Source organism: Selaginella moellendorffii, unplaced genomic scaffold (assembly GCF_000143415.4).
Source record: "Selaginella moellendorffii unplaced genomic scaffold, v1.0 SELMOscaffold_6, whole genome shotgun sequence".
Taxonomy (NCBI): domain Eukaryota; kingdom Viridiplantae; phylum Streptophyta; class Lycopodiopsida; order Selaginellales; family Selaginellaceae; genus Selaginella; species Selaginella moellendorffii.
The window spans coordinates 1,025,339-1,044,170 of NW_003314267.1; the positions used below are offsets into that span (position 1 = coordinate 1,025,339).

At 50.0% G+C, this 18,832-nt stretch overlaps 4 protein-coding genes and 3 pseudogenes across 4 annotated transcripts; 3 read left to right on the forward strand and 4 right to left on the reverse strand.

Annotated features, from left to right (window-relative positions):
- Positions 1–35: 35 nt before the first annotated feature.
- LOC112344883 lies at positions 36–1,079 on the reverse strand. Its single transcript, XM_024670423.1, has one exon. The coding sequence runs from the start codon at positions 1,077–1,079 to the stop codon at positions 36–38; it is 1,044 nt and encodes a 347-aa protein (XP_024526191.1).
- A 3,271-nt stretch (positions 1,080–4,350) lies between these two features.
- On the forward strand, positions 4,351–5,027 carry LOC112344884 (annotated as a pseudogene).
- A 171-nt stretch (positions 5,028–5,198) lies between these two features.
- On the reverse strand, positions 5,199–6,242 carry LOC112344885. Its single transcript, XM_024670424.1, has one exon. It carries the CDS (start codon positions 6,240–6,242, stop codon positions 5,199–5,201), a length of 1,044 nt encoding a protein of 347 aa, XP_024526192.1.
- Positions 6,243–9,136: 2,894 nt separating this feature from the next.
- LOC112344886 lies at positions 9,137–9,813 on the forward strand (annotated as a pseudogene).
- Positions 9,814–9,984: 171 nt separating this feature from the next.
- Positions 9,985–11,028, reverse strand: LOC112344887. The gene has a single exon (XM_024670425.1). It carries the CDS (start codon positions 11,026–11,028, stop codon positions 9,985–9,987), a length of 1,044 nt encoding a protein of 347 aa, XP_024526193.1.
- A 2,894-nt stretch (positions 11,029–13,922) lies between these two features.
- On the forward strand, positions 13,923–14,599 carry LOC112344888 (annotated as a pseudogene).
- A 171-nt stretch (positions 14,600–14,770) lies between these two features.
- LOC112344889 lies at positions 14,771–15,814 on the reverse strand. The gene has a single exon (XM_024670426.1). It carries the CDS (start codon positions 15,812–15,814, stop codon positions 14,771–14,773), a length of 1,044 nt encoding a protein of 347 aa, XP_024526194.1.
- Between the last annotated feature and the right edge of the window lie 3,018 nt (positions 15,815–18,832).

Here is an 18,832-nt window from a genome sequence, read left to right on the forward strand (position 1 = left end):
GTTCTCCAACCGAATGTCCTATGCCCGTCCTATTCCTATGCGTGCATTTGCCGGAAGGGGCAGCGCAAGCCTCCATCGTAGTATGGTCCAAGTTTGCCTGATTTCAGCGCTCCCAGCTCCGCCAGCTTGTATCCCTTCTCGAATGCTGGTGGGCGATACACATTCACGTTGAGCTGCCGGTACTCTTCCGGATTGGCAGCGGGATTGGGACACCAGTCCACCTCAATGCTGCCCTTTGCATCCTCCACACGTCTGGGAGGCAAGAACGCGGACACGAAGCTCCCGGCCAGCAGCTTGAACGCACCCAAGATGATCCACTCCACAATTGCTGGAGGCCTTTCCAATCCAACAGCGCTCCTGATTGTGGGATCGATGAGTGCACAGATCCCAGTCTCGACCAGCGGCTGCACGGGGTGAGGAAATGCATCCAGCACCAGATGCTTGAGATCCTGGACGATGCTCTTGTTCTTGTCCGTGAAGATGGCGTTCTTGGCCTCGTAATCGCGAATGTACTCCCGCATCTCTGGAATGCTATCTGGGATGGTTGTGATGCCCATCCTCACGCCCACGTCGTGCCACACAACATACGCGGCCTCCTTCTCGCTGTCGGTCCACTTGCGGAATCCAAATCTCTCGGAGAAATCAATGGGGCTGACCACGTTGAGGCAGAGGACGTAGGCGAATTGGTCGTTTGGGATCTTGAATTTGTTGTGGATTCCATTCAATCTCCTCACCGCGTACGAGCCGCGATCGCTGTCGACGTGGTGGTGGATCATCTCGCTCACCAGAATGTTGGTTTCGGCGGCGCGCTTCTGCGGATCCTTGAGGCCGTACTTGGTCTTGAAGAGCAGATTTGTGATCCCCGGGATGCCCAGCGTGCGGATTGTGCCAAACTCGAGCGCCTTTTGCGAGAGGAAGGGGAATTCCACCGAGTACATGTACCACAGGATCTTGTGTGCGTCTCTCACGGGGTGGAGCGACGCTAGAAATCGTGCCCTCTCTTCTCTCTTGCGGATACACACCATCTTCCATGCTGCAGCCACCACGAGAAACGCAATCATCAACGCGATTGCAGCCATGTTGAAATTGATCGATCTGATCAACTTGATTGGAGAATGGCTGCTTTTGTTTTCTACTCCTCTGTGGGTTGAGGAAACAGAGGCTGGAGAAGGGTCTTTTATACTATCCGAGCTATCAGCCACGTTTTTTTATTTCCGTGTGATCCGTATTTTGTACCATACACGTAGCCATATACTTGGGAGAGAAATCTTTTTTGTTCTATTCGGTGCACGTTTTCCATACAGTTATCTGGTCCATGCAATATATCGGTCCTACCAACTTCGTTTAAGATAGTTTCACCATCCACAAAGTAATGCGGATAATCTTAATTACAAGGTTTCCACGAGATATAATCCCACGGGCTTTTCTTCCTTGCCTTCGCCCCTCCTCCTCCTCCTCTTCCTTCATCACGGGTTTGTATGCCTCCCCCGTGTCTTCCGGACACGACTTGATCCACTGGCTGCAAATCGGGCACTTCATCTGGATGGTCGATATTTGCACCGCGCACTCCTCACACATGAGATGGTTGCACGGCAGCAGCGCTTTTGTTCTCGTCCCCTCCCCGCATACACTGCACTCAGGATCATATTTATCCTGTAGCTGGCATTCGGCTTAGGCACCGTACAGCGTACGATGGGCTGCCACCCTTCCGCCATAGCCGTGATCTTGGCCCCGAGCACGTACTTGATGGCAGCGAAGCCGTAATCTCCAACTGCCCGAATCTCCAAGGATTGTCGTGAGGATGAGATCCACGAAGGAGCCCTAGTCGAAGAACCAGCTCAATCCCAGGCCAAAGACCGTAAGCTTGTGATATTGGGGTGATCTTGGTGAGATCTGGGAAGAGTGATTGTTGATGTGTTCTTGTTGTTGCTGCCTGCTAAAGGAAGTTGTGGTTTTACTACCTTGTTGTTGCTGCCTACCTAAGTGGTTTTACTACTTTCAATCTTGATTTTTTTGTTGTTTCCATAGCTAAAAATTGTAAGAAATAGTTAACACAACTCAAGCTACTTCTCTCTACACTTGTTATGCAGGCAACAATGACTAGTGGCTGGCTCACTGGTTTGATCGAGCATGATAGTAAGGACTTCATACTGCCACTGCTTCTTTCCCCGCTGCTGGGCGGCCTTTTAAGCGAGTTGCTCGTATTTAACCCAGGGCACAAAATGTGGAGCATAGTCATTATGTCACCAAACTTTCAAGTAATCCCCATCATTCTGTGAAGTTTTACTCATCGAGATTTGGTTCTTGCTCAAGCTGGGTCCTCCCTACAGCTGCCGCATAGATATTGGCCATGAGAACGTAAGCTCAAACACCACCCTTCCAAACTCCATATTCTTCCAATTCGCACACGCGCCAGCACCACCATCCAAATCCTCACGTTTGCTTCCACCGGCATGCTCCTCAAAACACCTACAGCCTCCTCGATTTGGTTTTCTCCTCCCAGCAAATCCACCAGGCAAGTGCAAGTGCAGTGCTCGATCCCAAGAGCTAAATCGCATGTTTTCTTCAGCATCTCGAAGAGCTCCCTGCCTGGATCGACCAGTCCGGCAACCGTGAGAACCAAGAGGAATGTTGGAGCATCCAGCTTGCACCACTCCTCTTGCATCCTCCCGAACAATTCAAACACCTTGGCGGTGTTTCGTGGATGGCGGTACCCTGCTATCAGTGCGTTCCAAGTTACCGACTCTCGCCTCCCCTCAAGAGTGGCAAACACTCGCCGGGCTTCCACCATGCTGCCGCATTGGCCGTAGACAAAACCAGTATAAAAGGCACATTCTCTACGATAAAAATCTCCACACTGTCTGCGTCCTAGTTCCTGACCAAGCTCCGGCCGATTTTCAGCAGCCTCTTTAAGCCCGAGTCATTGCTCTTGATCTTGTGCGGGACGTAGATCACTTCCACATCCGGAGGGATTGGTCTCGCTGCTATCATGCCTTGCACTCGCGGCTGGAAGCTCGCGGCCTTGATCTCTTGCTGCGAGCTTCCATCCTTTGTCGCCATCTTAGTTCTTTTTCTTTCTTTCTTCTCTCTTCGCGATTGTTTCCTCTTATCTTGCTTCGAGCTTTTGTTAAGTTTTCAGTCTTCTTCATCACTTGATTCTTCTCGAGCTTTTGGTTTTGTTGGTTTTGGGTTTGGGTTCTCTAAAATGCAAGAAGATAAGCAACAGGAAGGACTGATATCTTTCGATTCATACAGGCTCTGTTATCCGAGGTTATCTGCGTGCAAGGAACGGAGCAAGGAACAGTAGCCACGTCTGCGAGTTAGATGGCTTTTGAGTGGTGGAACGCCTGCAACCGCCCAGAGAACTCTGTCCGTCATCAGGAAGGCGCGACCAAACTTCTTGCTTGGGCTTCCTGGACTCGCCGTTCGTTCGTGCTTCTTCTTTTTCTGATCTTGCTTGTCCAATGACTCCCCTGGCATTCCATTGTAGCAAACCTCTCCGCTTGCGCCTCGTTCTCACTGCCGGTGCCATGCTCTTCAGGTGAAAAAAAGTACTTTTTCTCCTTTTTTGAGGCTTATAGTCGCTTTGTGTTTGATCCGGGCGCAGCGTTGAGCGGCACTAATGAAATCACTGAAAGAGGCCAGAGCTTCTCGCATTTGTTATTTGCCACATCAGCAAATATAACTCCACGTCAGCACTAAATCAGGACCCAACATGTTCAACATGACTCAAAAGAGGAAGCGATTGATGCTTGGTTTTCATCGCATAGTTTCTTTCTTTTTTTTTTCTAGCTGAAGAGGAACAATACGTTCAGAGTAAATGCTCGTGAGTATATTGGGCTTTTCATGCTTCACTGCAAAAGAGGGCCCTTCACACTTCACTGATTCCTGACGATCCTCCTCCACAGCTCTTACTCTTCCAGAGGAAAGTTCTTGATCAAAGTTGTGTTTCTTATTTATTTCTTTAAAATCCAAGAAAATGCTTCTTTAATATGGTGCTACCGACCATGGTGGAGATGAACTGCACAAAGGTGGGCCGGCACCAGGCATAGGAATAGTTTGATATACGCATTGCCTTTTGTTTTGCAACTCCCTACACACTGGATTTCGTCATCCTCGGAAACATCAGTTTGACAAAGTCAGTGTTTTTCTGCAACTATATAAACGATCATAGCTTTGAGATCCTACCAAGCATCTCATCCCAAGCCACCAAACATTTCAGGGCAACATTTCATCTCTCAGGAGCAACAAGGAGCTTCTCAAGAAAGAACAACATCGATCTGCTAAATCTCCTGGTTTCTATCACCAAGAAAGCAAAGCGAAGAGAGTTTTCAAAACAAGATCATCTCCATGTCTAGTTCCCGTGCAATTCTCCTCGCGATCCTCGTCACCATCTCTGCTGCATTCTCACTTGCCGACCCGGACGCACTCCAAGACTTTTGCGTGCGCGACACCAGCGCCACTGCCCCCATCATCAACGGCTTCACCTGCAAGCCCGCTGCCGCCACCGCCGCTGCCGACTTCAAAGTTCTCGGGCCTTCAGAAATCCGGGAACACCAACAACAAGCTTGGCTCCGCCGTCACCGCCGCAAACGTGACCTCCTTCCCGGGGCTCAACACCCTCGGAGTCTCCTTCGCAAGGGCCGACTACGCTCCATTCGGTGTCAATGCACCGCACGTCCATCCCCGGGGCACTGAGATCCTCTACGTTCAGCAGGGGACTCTCTACGCGGGATTCGTGAGCACCACCAACAACACGCTCTTCGCGCAGACCTTGCATCCGGGTGATCTCTTCGTGTTCCCTCGGGGCCTTGTGCACTTCCCGCTCAATGTCGGCGAGACCCCCGCCGTGGCTCTCGCGGGATTCAACTCCCAGAACGCAGGTGTCACCGCAGTTGCCAAGGCCGTGTTTGCGTCCAATCCCGCCATCACCGATGCTGTGCTTGAGAAGGCGTTTCAGATCAATCCGGAGCTCGTCGACCGCCTCCGGGAGGTCATCATGGCCACTTGAAAGAAAGAAGTGTGTTTCTCTTTGTGTATGATATTCTTTTTCCCCATTTGGATAAAACTAAATTTTGTTTCGAATATCTGGTTTTGTTAGCCACCTTTCCGCTAAAATTACAAAAAGATTCATGTAAACTACGCATTTTTAAATGATGCTCTGTTCTCCGACCGAATGTCCTATGCCCGTCCTATTCCTATGCGTGCATTTGCCGGAAGGGGCAGCGCAAGCCTCCATCGTAGTATGGTCCAAGCTTGCCTGATTTCAGCGCTCCCAGCTCCGCCAGCTTGTATCCCTTCTCGAATGCTGGTGGGCGATACACATTCACGTTGAGCTGCCGGTACTCTTCCGGATTGGCAGCGGGATTGGGACACCAGTCCACCTCAATGCTGCCCTTTGCATCCTCCACACGTCTGGGAGGCAAGAACGCGGACACGAAGCTCCCGGCCAGCAGCTTGAACGCACCCAAGATGATCCACTCCACAATTGCTGGAGGCCTTTCCAATCCAACAGCGCTCCTGATTGTGGGATCGATGAGTGCACAGATCCCAGTCTCGACCAGCGGCTGCACGGGGTGAGGAAATGCATCCAGCACCAGATGCTTGAGATCCTGGACGATGCTCTTGTTCTTGTCCGTGAAGATGGCGTTCTTGGCCTCGTAATCGCGAATGTACTCCCGCATCTCTGGAATGCTATCTGGGATGGTTGTGATGCCCATCCTCACGCCCACGTCGTGCCACACAACATACGCGGCCTCCTTCTCGCTGTCGGTCCACTTGCGGAATCCAAATCTCTCGGAGAAATCAATGGGGCTGACCACGTTGAGGCAGAGGACGTAGGCGAATTGGTCGTTTGGGATCTTGAATTTGTTGTGGATTCCATTCAATCTCCTCACCGCGTACGAGCCGCGATCGCTGTCGACGTGGTGGTGGATCATCTCGCTCACCAGAATGTTGGTCTCGGCGGCGCGCTTCTGCGGATCCTTGAGGCCGTACTTGGTCTTGAAGAGCAGATTTGTGATCCCCGGGATGCCCAGCGTGCGGATTGTGCCAAACTCGAGCGCCTTTTGCGAGAGGAAGGGGAATTCCACCGAGTACATGTACCACAGGATCTTGTGTGCGTCTCTCACGGGGTGGAGCGACGCTAGAAATCGTGCCCTCTCTTCTCTCTTGCGGATACACACCATCTTCCATGCTGCAGCCATCACGAGAAACGCAATCATCAACACGATTGCAGCCATGTTGAAATTGATCGATCTGATCAACTTGATTGGAGAATGGCTGCTTTTGTTTTCTACTCCTCTGTGGGTTGAGGAAACAGAGGCTGGAGAAGGGTCTTTTATACTATCCGAGCTATCAGCCACGTTTTTTTATTTCCGTGTGATCCGTATTTTGCACCATACGCGTAGCCATATACTTGGGAGAGAATTCCTTTTTGTTCTATTCGGTGCACGTTTTCCATACAATTATCTGGTCCATGCAATATATCGGTCCTACCAACTTCGTTTAAGATAGTTTCACCATCCACAAAGTAATGCGGATAATCTTAATTACAAGGTTTCCACGAGATATAATCCCACGGGCTTTTCTTCCTTGCCTTCGCCCCTCCTCCTCCTCCTCTTCCTTCATCACGGGTTTGTATGCCTCCCCCATGTCTTCCGGACACGACTTGATCCACTGGCTGCAAATCGGGCACTTCATCTGGATGGTCGATATTTGCACCGCGCACTCCTCACACATGAGATGGTTGCACGGCAGCAGCGCTTTTGTTCTCGTCCCCTCCCCGCATACACTGCAGTCAGGATCATATTTATCCTGTAGCTGGCATTCGGCTTAGGCACCGTACAGCGTACGATGGGCTGCCACCCTTCCGCCATAGCCGTGATCTTGGCCCCGAGCACGTACTTGATGGCAGCGAAGCCGTAATCTCCAACTGCCCGAATCTCCAAGGATTGTCGTGAGGATGAGATCCACGAAGGAGCCCTAGTCGAAGAACCAGCTCAATCCCAGGCCAAAGACCGTAAGCTTGTGATATTGGGGTGATCTTGGTGAGATCTGGGAAGAGTGATTGTTGATGTGTTCTTGTTGTTGCTGCCTGCTAAAGGAAGTTGTGGTTTTACTACCTTGTTGTTGCTGCCTACCTACGTGGTTTTACTACTTTCAATCTTGATTTTTTTGTTGTTTCCATAGCAAAAAATTGTAAGAAATAGTTAACACAACTCAAGCTACTTCTCTCTACACTTGTTATGCAGGCAACAATGACTAGTGGCTGGCTCACTGGTTTGATCGAGCATGATAGTAAGGACTTCATACTGCCACTGCTTCTTTCCCCGCTGCTGGGCGGCCTTTTAAGCGAGTTGCTCGTATTTAACCCAGGGCACAAAATGTGGAGCATAGTCATTATGTCACCAAACTTTCAAGTAATCCCCATCATTCTGTGAAGTTTTACTCATCGAGATTTGGTTCTAAGAGATAACTTGCTCAAGCTGGGCATCCTCCTCCCTCCTCCCTACAGCTGCCGCATAGATATTGGCCCTCCCCTCAAGAGTGGCAAACACTCGCCGGGCTTCCACCATGCTGCCGCATTGGCCGTAGACAAAACCAGTATAAAAGGCACATTCTCTACGATAAAAATCTCCACACTGTCTGCGTCCTAGTTCCTGACCAAGCTCCGGCCGATTTTCAGCAGCCTCTTTAAGCCCGAGTCATTGCTCTTGATCTTGTGCGGGACGTAGATCACTTCCACATCCGGAGGGATTGGTCTCGCTGCTATCATGCCTTGCACTCGCGGCTGGAAGCTCGCGGCCTTGATCTCTTGCTGCGAGCTTCCATCCTTTGTCGCCATCTTAGTTCTTTTTCTTTCTTTCTTCTCTCTTCGCGATTGTTTCCTCTTATCTTGCTTCGAGCTTTTGTTAAGTTTTCAGTCTTCTTCATCACTTGATTCTTCTCGAGCTTTTGGTTTTGTTGGTTTTGGGTTTGGGTTCTCTAAAATGCAAGAAGATAAGCAACAGGAAGGACTGATATCTTTCGATTCATACAGGCTCTGTTATCCGAGGTTATCTGCGTGCAAGGAACGGAGCAAGGAACAGTAGCCACGTCTGCGAGTTAGATGGCTTTTGAGTGGTGGAACGCCTGCAACCGCCCAGAGAACTCTGTCCGTCATCAGGAAGGCGCGACCAAACTTCTTGCTTGGGCTTCCTGGACTCGCCGTTCGTTCGTGCTTCTTCTTTTTCTGATCTTGCTTGTCCAATGACTCCCCTGGCATTCCATTGTAGCAAACCTCTCCGCTTGCGCCTCGTTCTCACTGCCGGTGCCATGCTCTTCAGGTGAAAAAAAGTACTTTTTCTCCTTTTTTGAGGCTTATAGTCGCTTTGTGTTTGATCCGGGCGCAGCGTTGAGCGGCACTAATGAAATCACTGAAAGAGGCCAGAGCTTCTCGCATTTGTTATTTGCCACATCAGCAAATATAACTCCACGTCAGCACTAAATCAGGACCCAACATGTTCAACATGACTCAAAAGAGGAAGCGATTGATGCTTGGTTTTCATCGCATAGTTTCTTTCTTTTTTTTTTCTAGCTGAAGAGGAACAATACGTTCAGAGTAAATGCTCGTGAGTATATTGGGCTTTTCATGCTTCACTGCAAAAGAGGGCCCTTCACACTTCACTGATTCCTGACGATCCTCCTCCACAGCTCTTACTCTTCCAGAGGAAAGTTCTTGATCAAAGTTGTGTTTCTTATTTATTTCTTTAAAATCCAAGAAAATGCTTCTTTAATATGGTGCTACCGACCATGGTGGAGATGAACTGCACAAAGGTGGGCCGGCACCAGGCATAGGAATAGTTTGATATACGCATTGCCTTTTGTTTTGCAACTCCCTACACACTGGATTTCGTCATCCTCGGAAACATCAGTTTGACAAAGTCAGTGTTTTTCTGCAACTATATAAACGATCATAGCTTTGAGATCCTACCAAGCATCTCATCCCAAGCCACCAAACATTTCAGGGCAACATTTCATCTCTCAGGAGCAACAAGGAGCTTCTCAAGAAAGAACAACATCGATCTGCTAAATCTCCTGGTTTCTATCACCAAGAAAGCAAAGCGAAGAGAGTTTTCAAAACAAGATCATCTCCATGTCTAGTTCCCGTGCAATTCTCCTCGCGATCCTCGTCACCATCTCTGCTGCATTCTCACTTGCCGACCCGGACGCACTCCAAGACTTTTGCGTGCGCGACACCAGCGCCACTGCCCCCATCATCAACGGCTTCACCTGCAAGCCCGCTGCCGCCACCGCCGCTGCCGACTTCAAAGTTCTCGGGCCTTCAGAAATCCGGGAACACCAACAACAAGCTTGGCTCCGCCGTCACCGCCGCAAACGTGACCTCCTTCCCGGGGCTCAACACCCTCGGAGTCTCCTTCGCAAGGGCCGACTACGCTCCATTCGGTGTCAATGCACCGCACGTCCATCCCCGGGGCACTGAGATCCTCTACGTTCAGCAGGGGACTCTCTACGCGGGATTCGTGAGCACCACCAACAACACGCTCTTCGCGCAGACCTTGCATCCGGGTGATCTCTTCGTGTTCCCTCGGGGCCTTGTGCACTTCCCGCTCAATGTCGGCGAGACCCCCGCCGTGGCTCTCGCGGGATTCAACTCCCAGAACGCAGGTGTCACCGCAGTTGCCAAGGCCGTGTTTGCGTCCAATCCCGCCATCACCGATGCTGTGCTTGAGAAGGCGTTTCAGATCAATCCGGAGCTCGTCGACCGCCTCCGGGAGGTCATCATGGCCACTTGAAAGAAAGAAGTGTGTTTCTCTTTGTGTATGATATTCTTTTTCCCCATTTGGATAAAACTAAATTTTGTTTCGAATATCTGGTTTTGTTAGCCACCTTTCCGCTAAAATTACAAAAAGATTCATGTAAACTACGCATTTTTAAATGATGCTCTGTTCTCCGACCGAATGTCCTATGCCCGTCCTATTCCTATGCGTGCATTTGCCGGAAGGGGCAGCGCAAGCCTCCATCGTAGTATGGTCCAAGCTTGCCTGATTTCAGCGCTCCCAGCTCCGCCAGCTTGTATCCCTTCTCGAATGCTGGTGGGCGATACACATTCACGTTGAGCTGCCGGTACTCTTCCGGATTGGCAGCGGGATTGGGACACCAGTCCACCTCAATGCTGCCCTTTGCATCCTCCACACGTCTGGGAGGCAAGAACGCGGACACGAAGCTCCCGGCCAGCAGCTTGAACGCACCCAAGATGATCCACTCCACAATTGCTGGAGGCCTTTCCAATCCAACAGCGCTCCTGATTGTGGGATCGATGAGTGCACAGATCCCAGTCTCGACCAGCGGCTGCACGGGGTGAGGAAATGCATCCAGCACCAGATGCTTGAGATCCTGGACGATGCTCTTGTTCTTGTCCGTGAAGATGGCGTTCTTGGCCTCGTAATCGCGAATGTACTCCCGCATCTCTGGAATGCTATCTGGGATGGTTGTGATGCCCATCCTCACGCCCACGTCGTGCCACACAACATACGCGGCCTCCTTCTCGCTGTCGGTCCACTTGCGGAATCCAAATCTCTCGGAGAAATCAATGGGGCTGACCACGTTGAGGCAGAGGACGTAGGCGAATTGGTCGTTTGGGATCTTGAATTTGTTGTGGATTCCATTCAATCTCCTCACCGCGTACGAGCCGCGATCGCTGTCGACGTGGTGGTGGATCATCTCGCTCACCAGAATGTTGGTCTCGGCGGCGCGCTTCTGCGGATCCTTGAGGCCGTACTTGGTCTTGAAGAGCAGATTTGTGATCCCCGGGATGCCCAGCGTGCGGATTGTGCCAAACTCGAGCGCCTTTTGCGAGAGGAAGGGGAATTCCACCGAGTACATGTACCACAGGATCTTGTGTGCGTCTCTCACGGGGTGGAGCGACGCTAGAAATCGTGCCCTCTCTTCTCTCTTGCGGATACACACCATCTTCCATGCTGCAGCCATCACGAGAAACGCAATCATCAACACGATTGCAGCCATGTTGAAATTGATCGATCTGATCAACTTGATTGGAGAATGGCTGCTTTTGTTTTCTACTCCTCTGTGGGTTGAGGAAACAGAGGCTGGAGAAGGGTCTTTTATACTATCCGAGCTATCAGCCACGTTTTTTTATTTCCGTGTGATCCGTATTTTGCACCATACGCGTAGCCATATACTTGGGAGAGAATTCCTTTTTGTTCTATTCGGTGCACGTTTTCCATACAATTATCTGGTCCATGCAATATATCGGTCCTACCAACTTCGTTTAAGATAGTTTCACCATCCACAAAGTAATGCGGATAATCTTAATTACAAGGTTTCCACGAGATATAATCCCACGGGCTTTTCTTCCTTGCCTTCGCCCCTCCTCCTCCTCCTCTTCCTTCATCACGGGTTTGTATGCCTCCCCCATGTCTTCCGGACACGACTTGATCCACTGGCTGCAAATCGGGCACTTCATCTGGATGGTCGATATTTGCACCGCGCACTCCTCACACATGAGATGGTTGCACGGCAGCAGCGCTTTTGTTCTCGTCCCCTCCCCGCATACACTGCAGTCAGGATCATATTTATCCTGTAGCTGGCATTCGGCTTAGGCACCGTACAGCGTACGATGGGCTGCCACCCTTCCGCCATAGCCGTGATCTTGGCCCCGAGCACGTACTTGATGGCAGCGAAGCCGTAATCTCCAACTGCCCGAATCTCCAAGGATTGTCGTGAGGATGAGATCCACGAAGGAGCCCTAGTCGAAGAACCAGCTCAATCCCAGGCCAAAGACCGTAAGCTTGTGATATTGGGGTGATCTTGGTGAGATCTGGGAAGAGTGATTGTTGATGTGTTCTTGTTGTTGCTGCCTGCTAAAGGAAGTTGTGGTTTTACTACCTTGTTGTTGCTGCCTACCTACGTGGTTTTACTACTTTCAATCTTGATTTTTTTGTTGTTTCCATAGCAAAAAATTGTAAGAAATAGTTAACACAACTCAAGCTACTTCTCTCTACACTTGTTATGCAGGCAACAATGACTAGTGGCTGGCTCACTGGTTTGATCGAGCATGATAGTAAGGACTTCATACTGCCACTGCTTCTTTCCCCGCTGCTGGGCGGCCTTTTAAGCGAGTTGCTCGTATTTAACCCAGGGCACAAAATGTGGAGCATAGTCATTATGTCACCAAACTTTCAAGTAATCCCCATCATTCTGTGAAGTTTTACTCATCGAGATTTGGTTCTAAGAGATAACTTGCTCAAGCTGGGCATCCTCCTCCCTCCTCCCTACAGCTGCCGCATAGATATTGGCCCTCCCCTCAAGAGTGGCAAACACTCGCCGGGCTTCCACCATGCTGCCGCATTGGCCGTAGACAAAACCAGTATAAAAGGCACATTCTCTACGATAAAAATCTCCACACTGTCTGCGTCCTAGTTCCTGACCAAGCTCCGGCCGATTTTCAGCAGCCTCTTTAAGCCCGAGTCATTGCTCTTGATCTTGTGCGGGACGTAGATCACTTCCACATCCGGAGGGATTGGTCTCGCTGCTATCATGCCTTGCACTCGCGGCTGGAAGCTCGCGGCCTTGATCTCTTGCTGCGAGCTTCCATCCTTTGTCGCCATCTTAGTTCTTTTTCTTTCTTTCTTCTCTCTTCGCGATTGTTTCCTCTTATCTTGCTTCGAGCTTTTGTTAAGTTTTCAGTCTTCTTCATCACTTGATTCTTCTCGAGCTTTTGGTTTTGTTGGTTTTGGGTTTGGGTTCTCTAAAATGCAAGAAGATAAGCAACAGGAAGGACTGATATCTTTCGATTCATACAGGCTCTGTTATCCGAGGTTATCTGCGTGCAAGGAACGGAGCAAGGAACAGTAGCCACGTCTGCGAGTTAGATGGCTTTTGAGTGGTGGAACGCCTGCAACCGCCCAGAGAACTCTGTCCGTCATCAGGAAGGCGCGACCAAACTTCTTGCTTGGGCTTCCTGGACTCGCCGTTCGTTCGTGCTTCTTCTTTTTCTGATCTTGCTTGTCCAATGACTCCCCTGGCATTCCATTGTAGCAAACCTCTCCGCTTGCGCCTCGTTCTCACTGCCGGTGCCATGCTCTTCAGGTGAAAAAAAGTACTTTTTCTCCTTTTTTGAGGCTTATAGTCGCTTTGTGTTTGATCCGGGCGCAGCGTTGAGCGGCACTAATGAAATCACTGAAAGAGGCCAGAGCTTCTCGCATTTGTTATTTGCCACATCAGCAAATATAACTCCACGTCAGCACTAAATCAGGACCCAACATGTTCAACATGACTCAAAAGAGGAAGCGATTGATGCTTGGTTTTCATCGCATAGTTTCTTTCTTTTTTTTTTCTAGCTGAAGAGGAACAATACGTTCAGAGTAAATGCTCGTGAGTATATTGGGCTTTTCATGCTTCACTGCAAAAGAGGGCCCTTCACACTTCACTGATTCCTGACGATCCTCCTCCACAGCTCTTACTCTTCCAGAGGAAAGTTCTTGATCAAAGTTGTGTTTCTTATTTATTTCTTTAAAATCCAAGAAAATGCTTCTTTAATATGGTGCTACCGACCATGGTGGAGATGAACTGCACAAAGGTGGGCCGGCACCAGGCATAGGAATAGTTTGATATACGCATTGCCTTTTGTTTTGCAACTCCCTACACACTGGATTTCGTCATCCTCGGAAACATCAGTTTGACAAAGTCAGTGTTTTTCTGCAACTATATAAACGATCATAGCTTTGAGATCCTACCAAGCATCTCATCCCAAGCCACCAAACATTTCAGGGCAACATTTCATCTCTCAGGAGCAACAAGGAGCTTCTCAAGAAAGAACAACATCGATCTGCTAAATCTCCTGGTTTCTATCACCAAGAAAGCAAAGCGAAGAGAGTTTTCAAAACAAGATCATCTCCATGTCTAGTTCCCGTGCAATTCTCCTCGCGATCCTCGTCACCATCTCTGCTGCATTCTCACTTGCCGACCCGGACGCACTCCAAGACTTTTGCGTGCGCGACACCAGCGCCACTGCCCCCATCATCAACGGCTTCACCTGCAAGCCCGCTGCCGCCACCGCCGCTGCCGACTTCAAAGTTCTCGGGCCTTCAGAAATCCGGGAACACCAACAACAAGCTTGGCTCCGCCGTCACCGCCGCAAACGTGACCTCCTTCCCGGGGCTCAACACCCTCGGAGTCTCCTTCGCAAGGGCCGACTACGCTCCATTCGGTGTCAATGCACCGCACGTCCATCCCCGGGGCACTGAGATCCTCTACGTTCAGCAGGGGACTCTCTACGCGGGATTCGTGAGCACCACCAACAACACGCTCTTCGCGCAGACCTTGCATCCGGGTGATCTCTTCGTGTTCCCTCGGGGCCTTGTGCACTTCCCGCTCAATGTCGGCGAGACCCCCGCCGTGGCTCTCGCGGGATTCAACTCCCAGAACGCAGGTGTCACCGCAGTTGCCAAGGCCGTGTTTGCGTCCAATCCCGCCATCACCGATGCTGTGCTTGAGAAGGCGTTTCAGATCAATCCGGAGCTCGTCGACCGCCTCCGGGAGGTCATCATGGCCACTTGAAAGAAAGAAGTGTGTTTCTCTTTGTGTATGATATTCTTTTTCCCCATTTGGATAAAACTAAATTTTGTTTCGAATATCTGGTTTTGTTAGCCACCTTTCCGCTAAAATTACAAAAAGATTCATGTAAACTACGCATTTTTAAATGATGCTCTGTTCTCCGACCGAATGTCCTATGCCCGTCCTATTCCTATGCGTGCATTTGCCGGAAGGGGCAGCGCAAGCCTCCATCGTAGTATGGTCCAAGCTTGCCTGATTTCAGCGCTCCCAGCTCCGCCAGCTTGTATCCCTTCTCGAATGCTGGTGGGCGATACACATTCACGTTGAGCTGCCGGTACTCTTCCGGATTGGCAGCGGGATTGGGACACCAGTCCACCTCAATGCTGCCCTTTGCATCCTCCACACGTCTGGGAGGCAAGAACGCGGACACGAAGCTCCCGGCCAGCAGCTTGAACGCACCCAAGATGATCCACTCCACAATTGCTGGAGGCCTTTCCAATCCAACAGCGCTCCTGATTGTGGGATCGATGAGTGCACAGATCCCAGTCTCGACCAGCGGCTGCACGGGGTGAGGAAATGCATCCAGCACCAGATGCTTGAGATCCTGGACGATGCTCTTGTTCTTGTCCGTGAAGATGGCGTTCTTGGCCTCGTAATCGCGAATGTACTCCCGCATCTCTGGAATGCTATCTGGGATGGTTGTGATGCCCATCCTCACGCCCACGTCGTGCCACACAACATACGCGGCCTCCTTCTCGCTGTCGGTCCACTTGCGGAATCCAAATCTCTCGGAGAAATCAATGGGGCTGACCACGTTGAGGCAGAGGACGTAGGCGAATTGGTCGTTTGGGATCTTGAATTTGTTGTGGATTCCATTCAATCTCCTCACCGCGTACGAGCCGCGATCGCTGTCGACGTGGTGGTGAATCATCTCGCTCACCAGAATGTTGGTCTCGGCGGCGCGCTTCTGCGGATCCTTGAGGCCGTACTTGGTCTTGAAGAGCAGATTTGTGATCCCCGGGATGCCCAGCGTGCGGATTGTGCCAAACTCGAGCGCCTTTTGCGAGAGGAAGGGGAATTCCACCGAGTACATGTACCACAGGATCTTGTGTGCGTCTCTCACGGGGTGGAGCGACGCTAGAAATCGTGCCCTCTCTTCTCTCTTGCGGATACACACCATCTTCCATGCTGCAGCCATCACGAGAAACGCAATCATCAACACGATTGCAGCCATGTTGAAATTGATCGATCTGATCAACTTGATTGGAGAATGGCTGCTTTTGTTTTCTACTCCTCTGTGGGTTGAGGAAACAGAGGCTGGAGAAGGGTCTTTTATACTATCCGAGCTATCAGCCACGTTTTTTTATTTCCGTGTGATCCGTATTTTGCACCATACGCGTAGCCATATACTTGGGAGAGAATTCCTTTTTGTTCTATTCGGTGCACGTTTTCCATACAATTATCTGGTCCATGCAATATATCGGTCCTACCAACTTCGTTTAAGATAGTTTCACCATCCACAAAGTAATGCGGATAATCTTAATTACAAGGTTTCCACGAGATATAATCCCACGGGCTTTTCTTCCTTGCCTTCGCCCCTCCTCCTCCTCCTCTTCCTTCATCACGGGTTTGTATGCCTCCCCCATGTCTTCCGGACACGACTTGATCCACTGGCTGCAAATCGGGCACTTCATCTGGATGGTCGATATTTGCACCGCGCACTCCTCACACATGAGATGGTTGCACGGCAGCAGCGCTTTTGTTCTCGTCCCCTCCCCGCATACACTGCACTCAGGATCATATTTATCCTGTAGCTGGCATTCGGCTTAGGCACCGTACAGCGTACGATGGGCTGCCACCCTTCCGCCATAGCCGTGATCTTGGCCCCGAGCACGTACTTGATGGCAGCGAAGCCGTAATCTCCAACTGCCCGAATCTCCAAGGATTGTCGTGAGGATGAGATCCACGAAGGAGCCCTAGTCGAAGAACCAGCTCAATCCCAGGCCAAAGACCGTAAGCTTGTGATATTGGGGTGATCTTGGTGAGATCTGGGAAGAGTGATTGTTGATGTGTTCTTGTTGTTGCTGCCTGCTAAAGGAAGTTGTGGTTTTACTACCTTGTTGTTGCTGCCTACCTACGTGGTTTTACTACTTTCAATCTTGATTTTTTTGTTGTTTCCATAGCAAAAAATTGTAAGAAATAGTTAACACAACTCAAGCTACTTCTCTCTACACTTGTTATGCAGGCAACAATGACTAGTGGCTGGCTCACTGGTTTGATCGAGCATGATAGTAAGGACTTCATACTGCCACTGCTTCTTTCCCCGCTGCTGGGCGGCCTTTTAAGCGAGTTGCTCGTATTTAACCCAGGGCACAAAATGTGGAGCATAGTCATTATGTCACCAAACTTTCAAGTAATCCCCATCATTCTGTGAAGTTTTACTCATCGAGATTTGGTTCTTGCTCAAGCTGGGTCCTCCCTACAGCTGCCGCATAGATATTGGCCATGAGAACGTAAGCTCAAACACCACCCTTCCAAACTCCATATTCTTCCAATTCGCACACGCGCCAGCACCACCATCCAAATCCTCACGTTTGCTTCCACCGGCATGCTCCTCAAAACACCTACAGCCTCCTCGATTTGGTTTTCTCCTCCCAGCAAATCCACCAGGCAAGTGCAAGTGCAGTGCTCGATCCCAAGAGCTAAATCGCATGTTTTCTTCAGCATCTCGAAGAGCTCCCTGCCTGGATCGACCAGTCCGGCAACCGTGAGAACCAAGAGGAATGTTGGAGCATCCAGCTTGCACCACTCCTCTTGCATCCTCCCGAACAATTCAAACACCTTGGCGGTGTTTCGTGGATGGCGGTACCCTGCTATCAGTGCGTTCCAAGTTACCGACTCTCGCCTCCCCTCAAGAGTGGCAAACACTCGCCGGGCTTCCACCATGCTGCCGCATTGGCCGTAGACAAAACCAGTATAAAAGGCACATTCTCTACGATAAAAATCTCCACACTGTCTGCGTCCTAGTTCCTGACCAAGCTCCGGCCGATTTTCAGCAGCCTCTTTAAGCCCGAGTCATTGCTCTTGATCTTGTGCGGGACGTAGATCACTTCCACATCCGGAGGGATTGGTCTCGCTGCTATCATGCCTTGCACTCGCGGCTGGAAGCTCGCGGCCTTGATCTCTTGCTGCGAGCTTCCATCCTTTGTCGCCATCTTAGTTCTTTTTCTTTCTTTCTTCTCTCTTCGCGATTGTTTCCTCTTATCTTGCTTCGAGCTTTTGTTAAGTTTTCAGTCTTCTTCATCACTTGATTCTTCTCGAGCTTTTGGTTTTGTTGGTTTTGGGTTTGGGTTCTCTAAAATGCAAGAAGATAAGCAACAGGAAGGACTGATATCTTTCGATTCATACAGGCTCTGTTATCCGAGGTTATCTGCGTGCAAGGAACGGAGCAAGGAACAGTAGCCACGTCTGCGAGTTAGATGGCTTTTGAGTGGTGGAACGCCTGCAACCGCCCAGAGAACTCTGTCCGTCATCAGGAAGGCGCGACCAAACTTCTTGCTTGGGCTTCCTGGACTCGCCGTTCGTTCGTGCTTCTTCTTTTTCTGATCTTGCTTGTCCAATGACTCCCCTGGCATTCCATTGTAGCAAACCTCTCCGCTTGCGCCTCGTTCTCACTGCCGGTGCCATGCTCTTCAGGTGAAAAAAAGTACTTTTTCTCCTTTTTTGAGGCTTATAGTCGCTTTGTGTTTGATCCGGGCGCAGCGTTGAGCGGCACTAATGAAATCACTGAAAGAGGCCAGAGCTTCTCGCATTTGTTATTTGCCACATCAGCAAATATAACTCCACGTCAGCACTAAATCAGGACCCAACATGTTCAACATGACTCAAAAGAGGAAGCGATTGATGCTTGGTTTTCATCGCATAGTTTCTTTCTTTTTTTTTTCTAGCTGAAGAGGAACAATACGTTCAGAGTAAATGCTCGTGAGTATATTGGGTTTTTCATGCTTCACTGCAAAAGAGGGCCCTTCACACTTCACTGATTCCTGACGATCCTCCTCCACAGCTCTTACTCTTCCAGAGGAAAGTTCTTGATCAAAGTTGTGTTTCTTATTTATTTCTTTAAAATCCAAGAAAATGCTTCTTTAATATGGTGCTACCGACCATGGTGGAGATGAACTGCACAAAGGTGGGCCGGCACCAGGCATAGGAATAGTTTGATATACGCATTGCCTTTTGTTTTGCAACTCCCTAC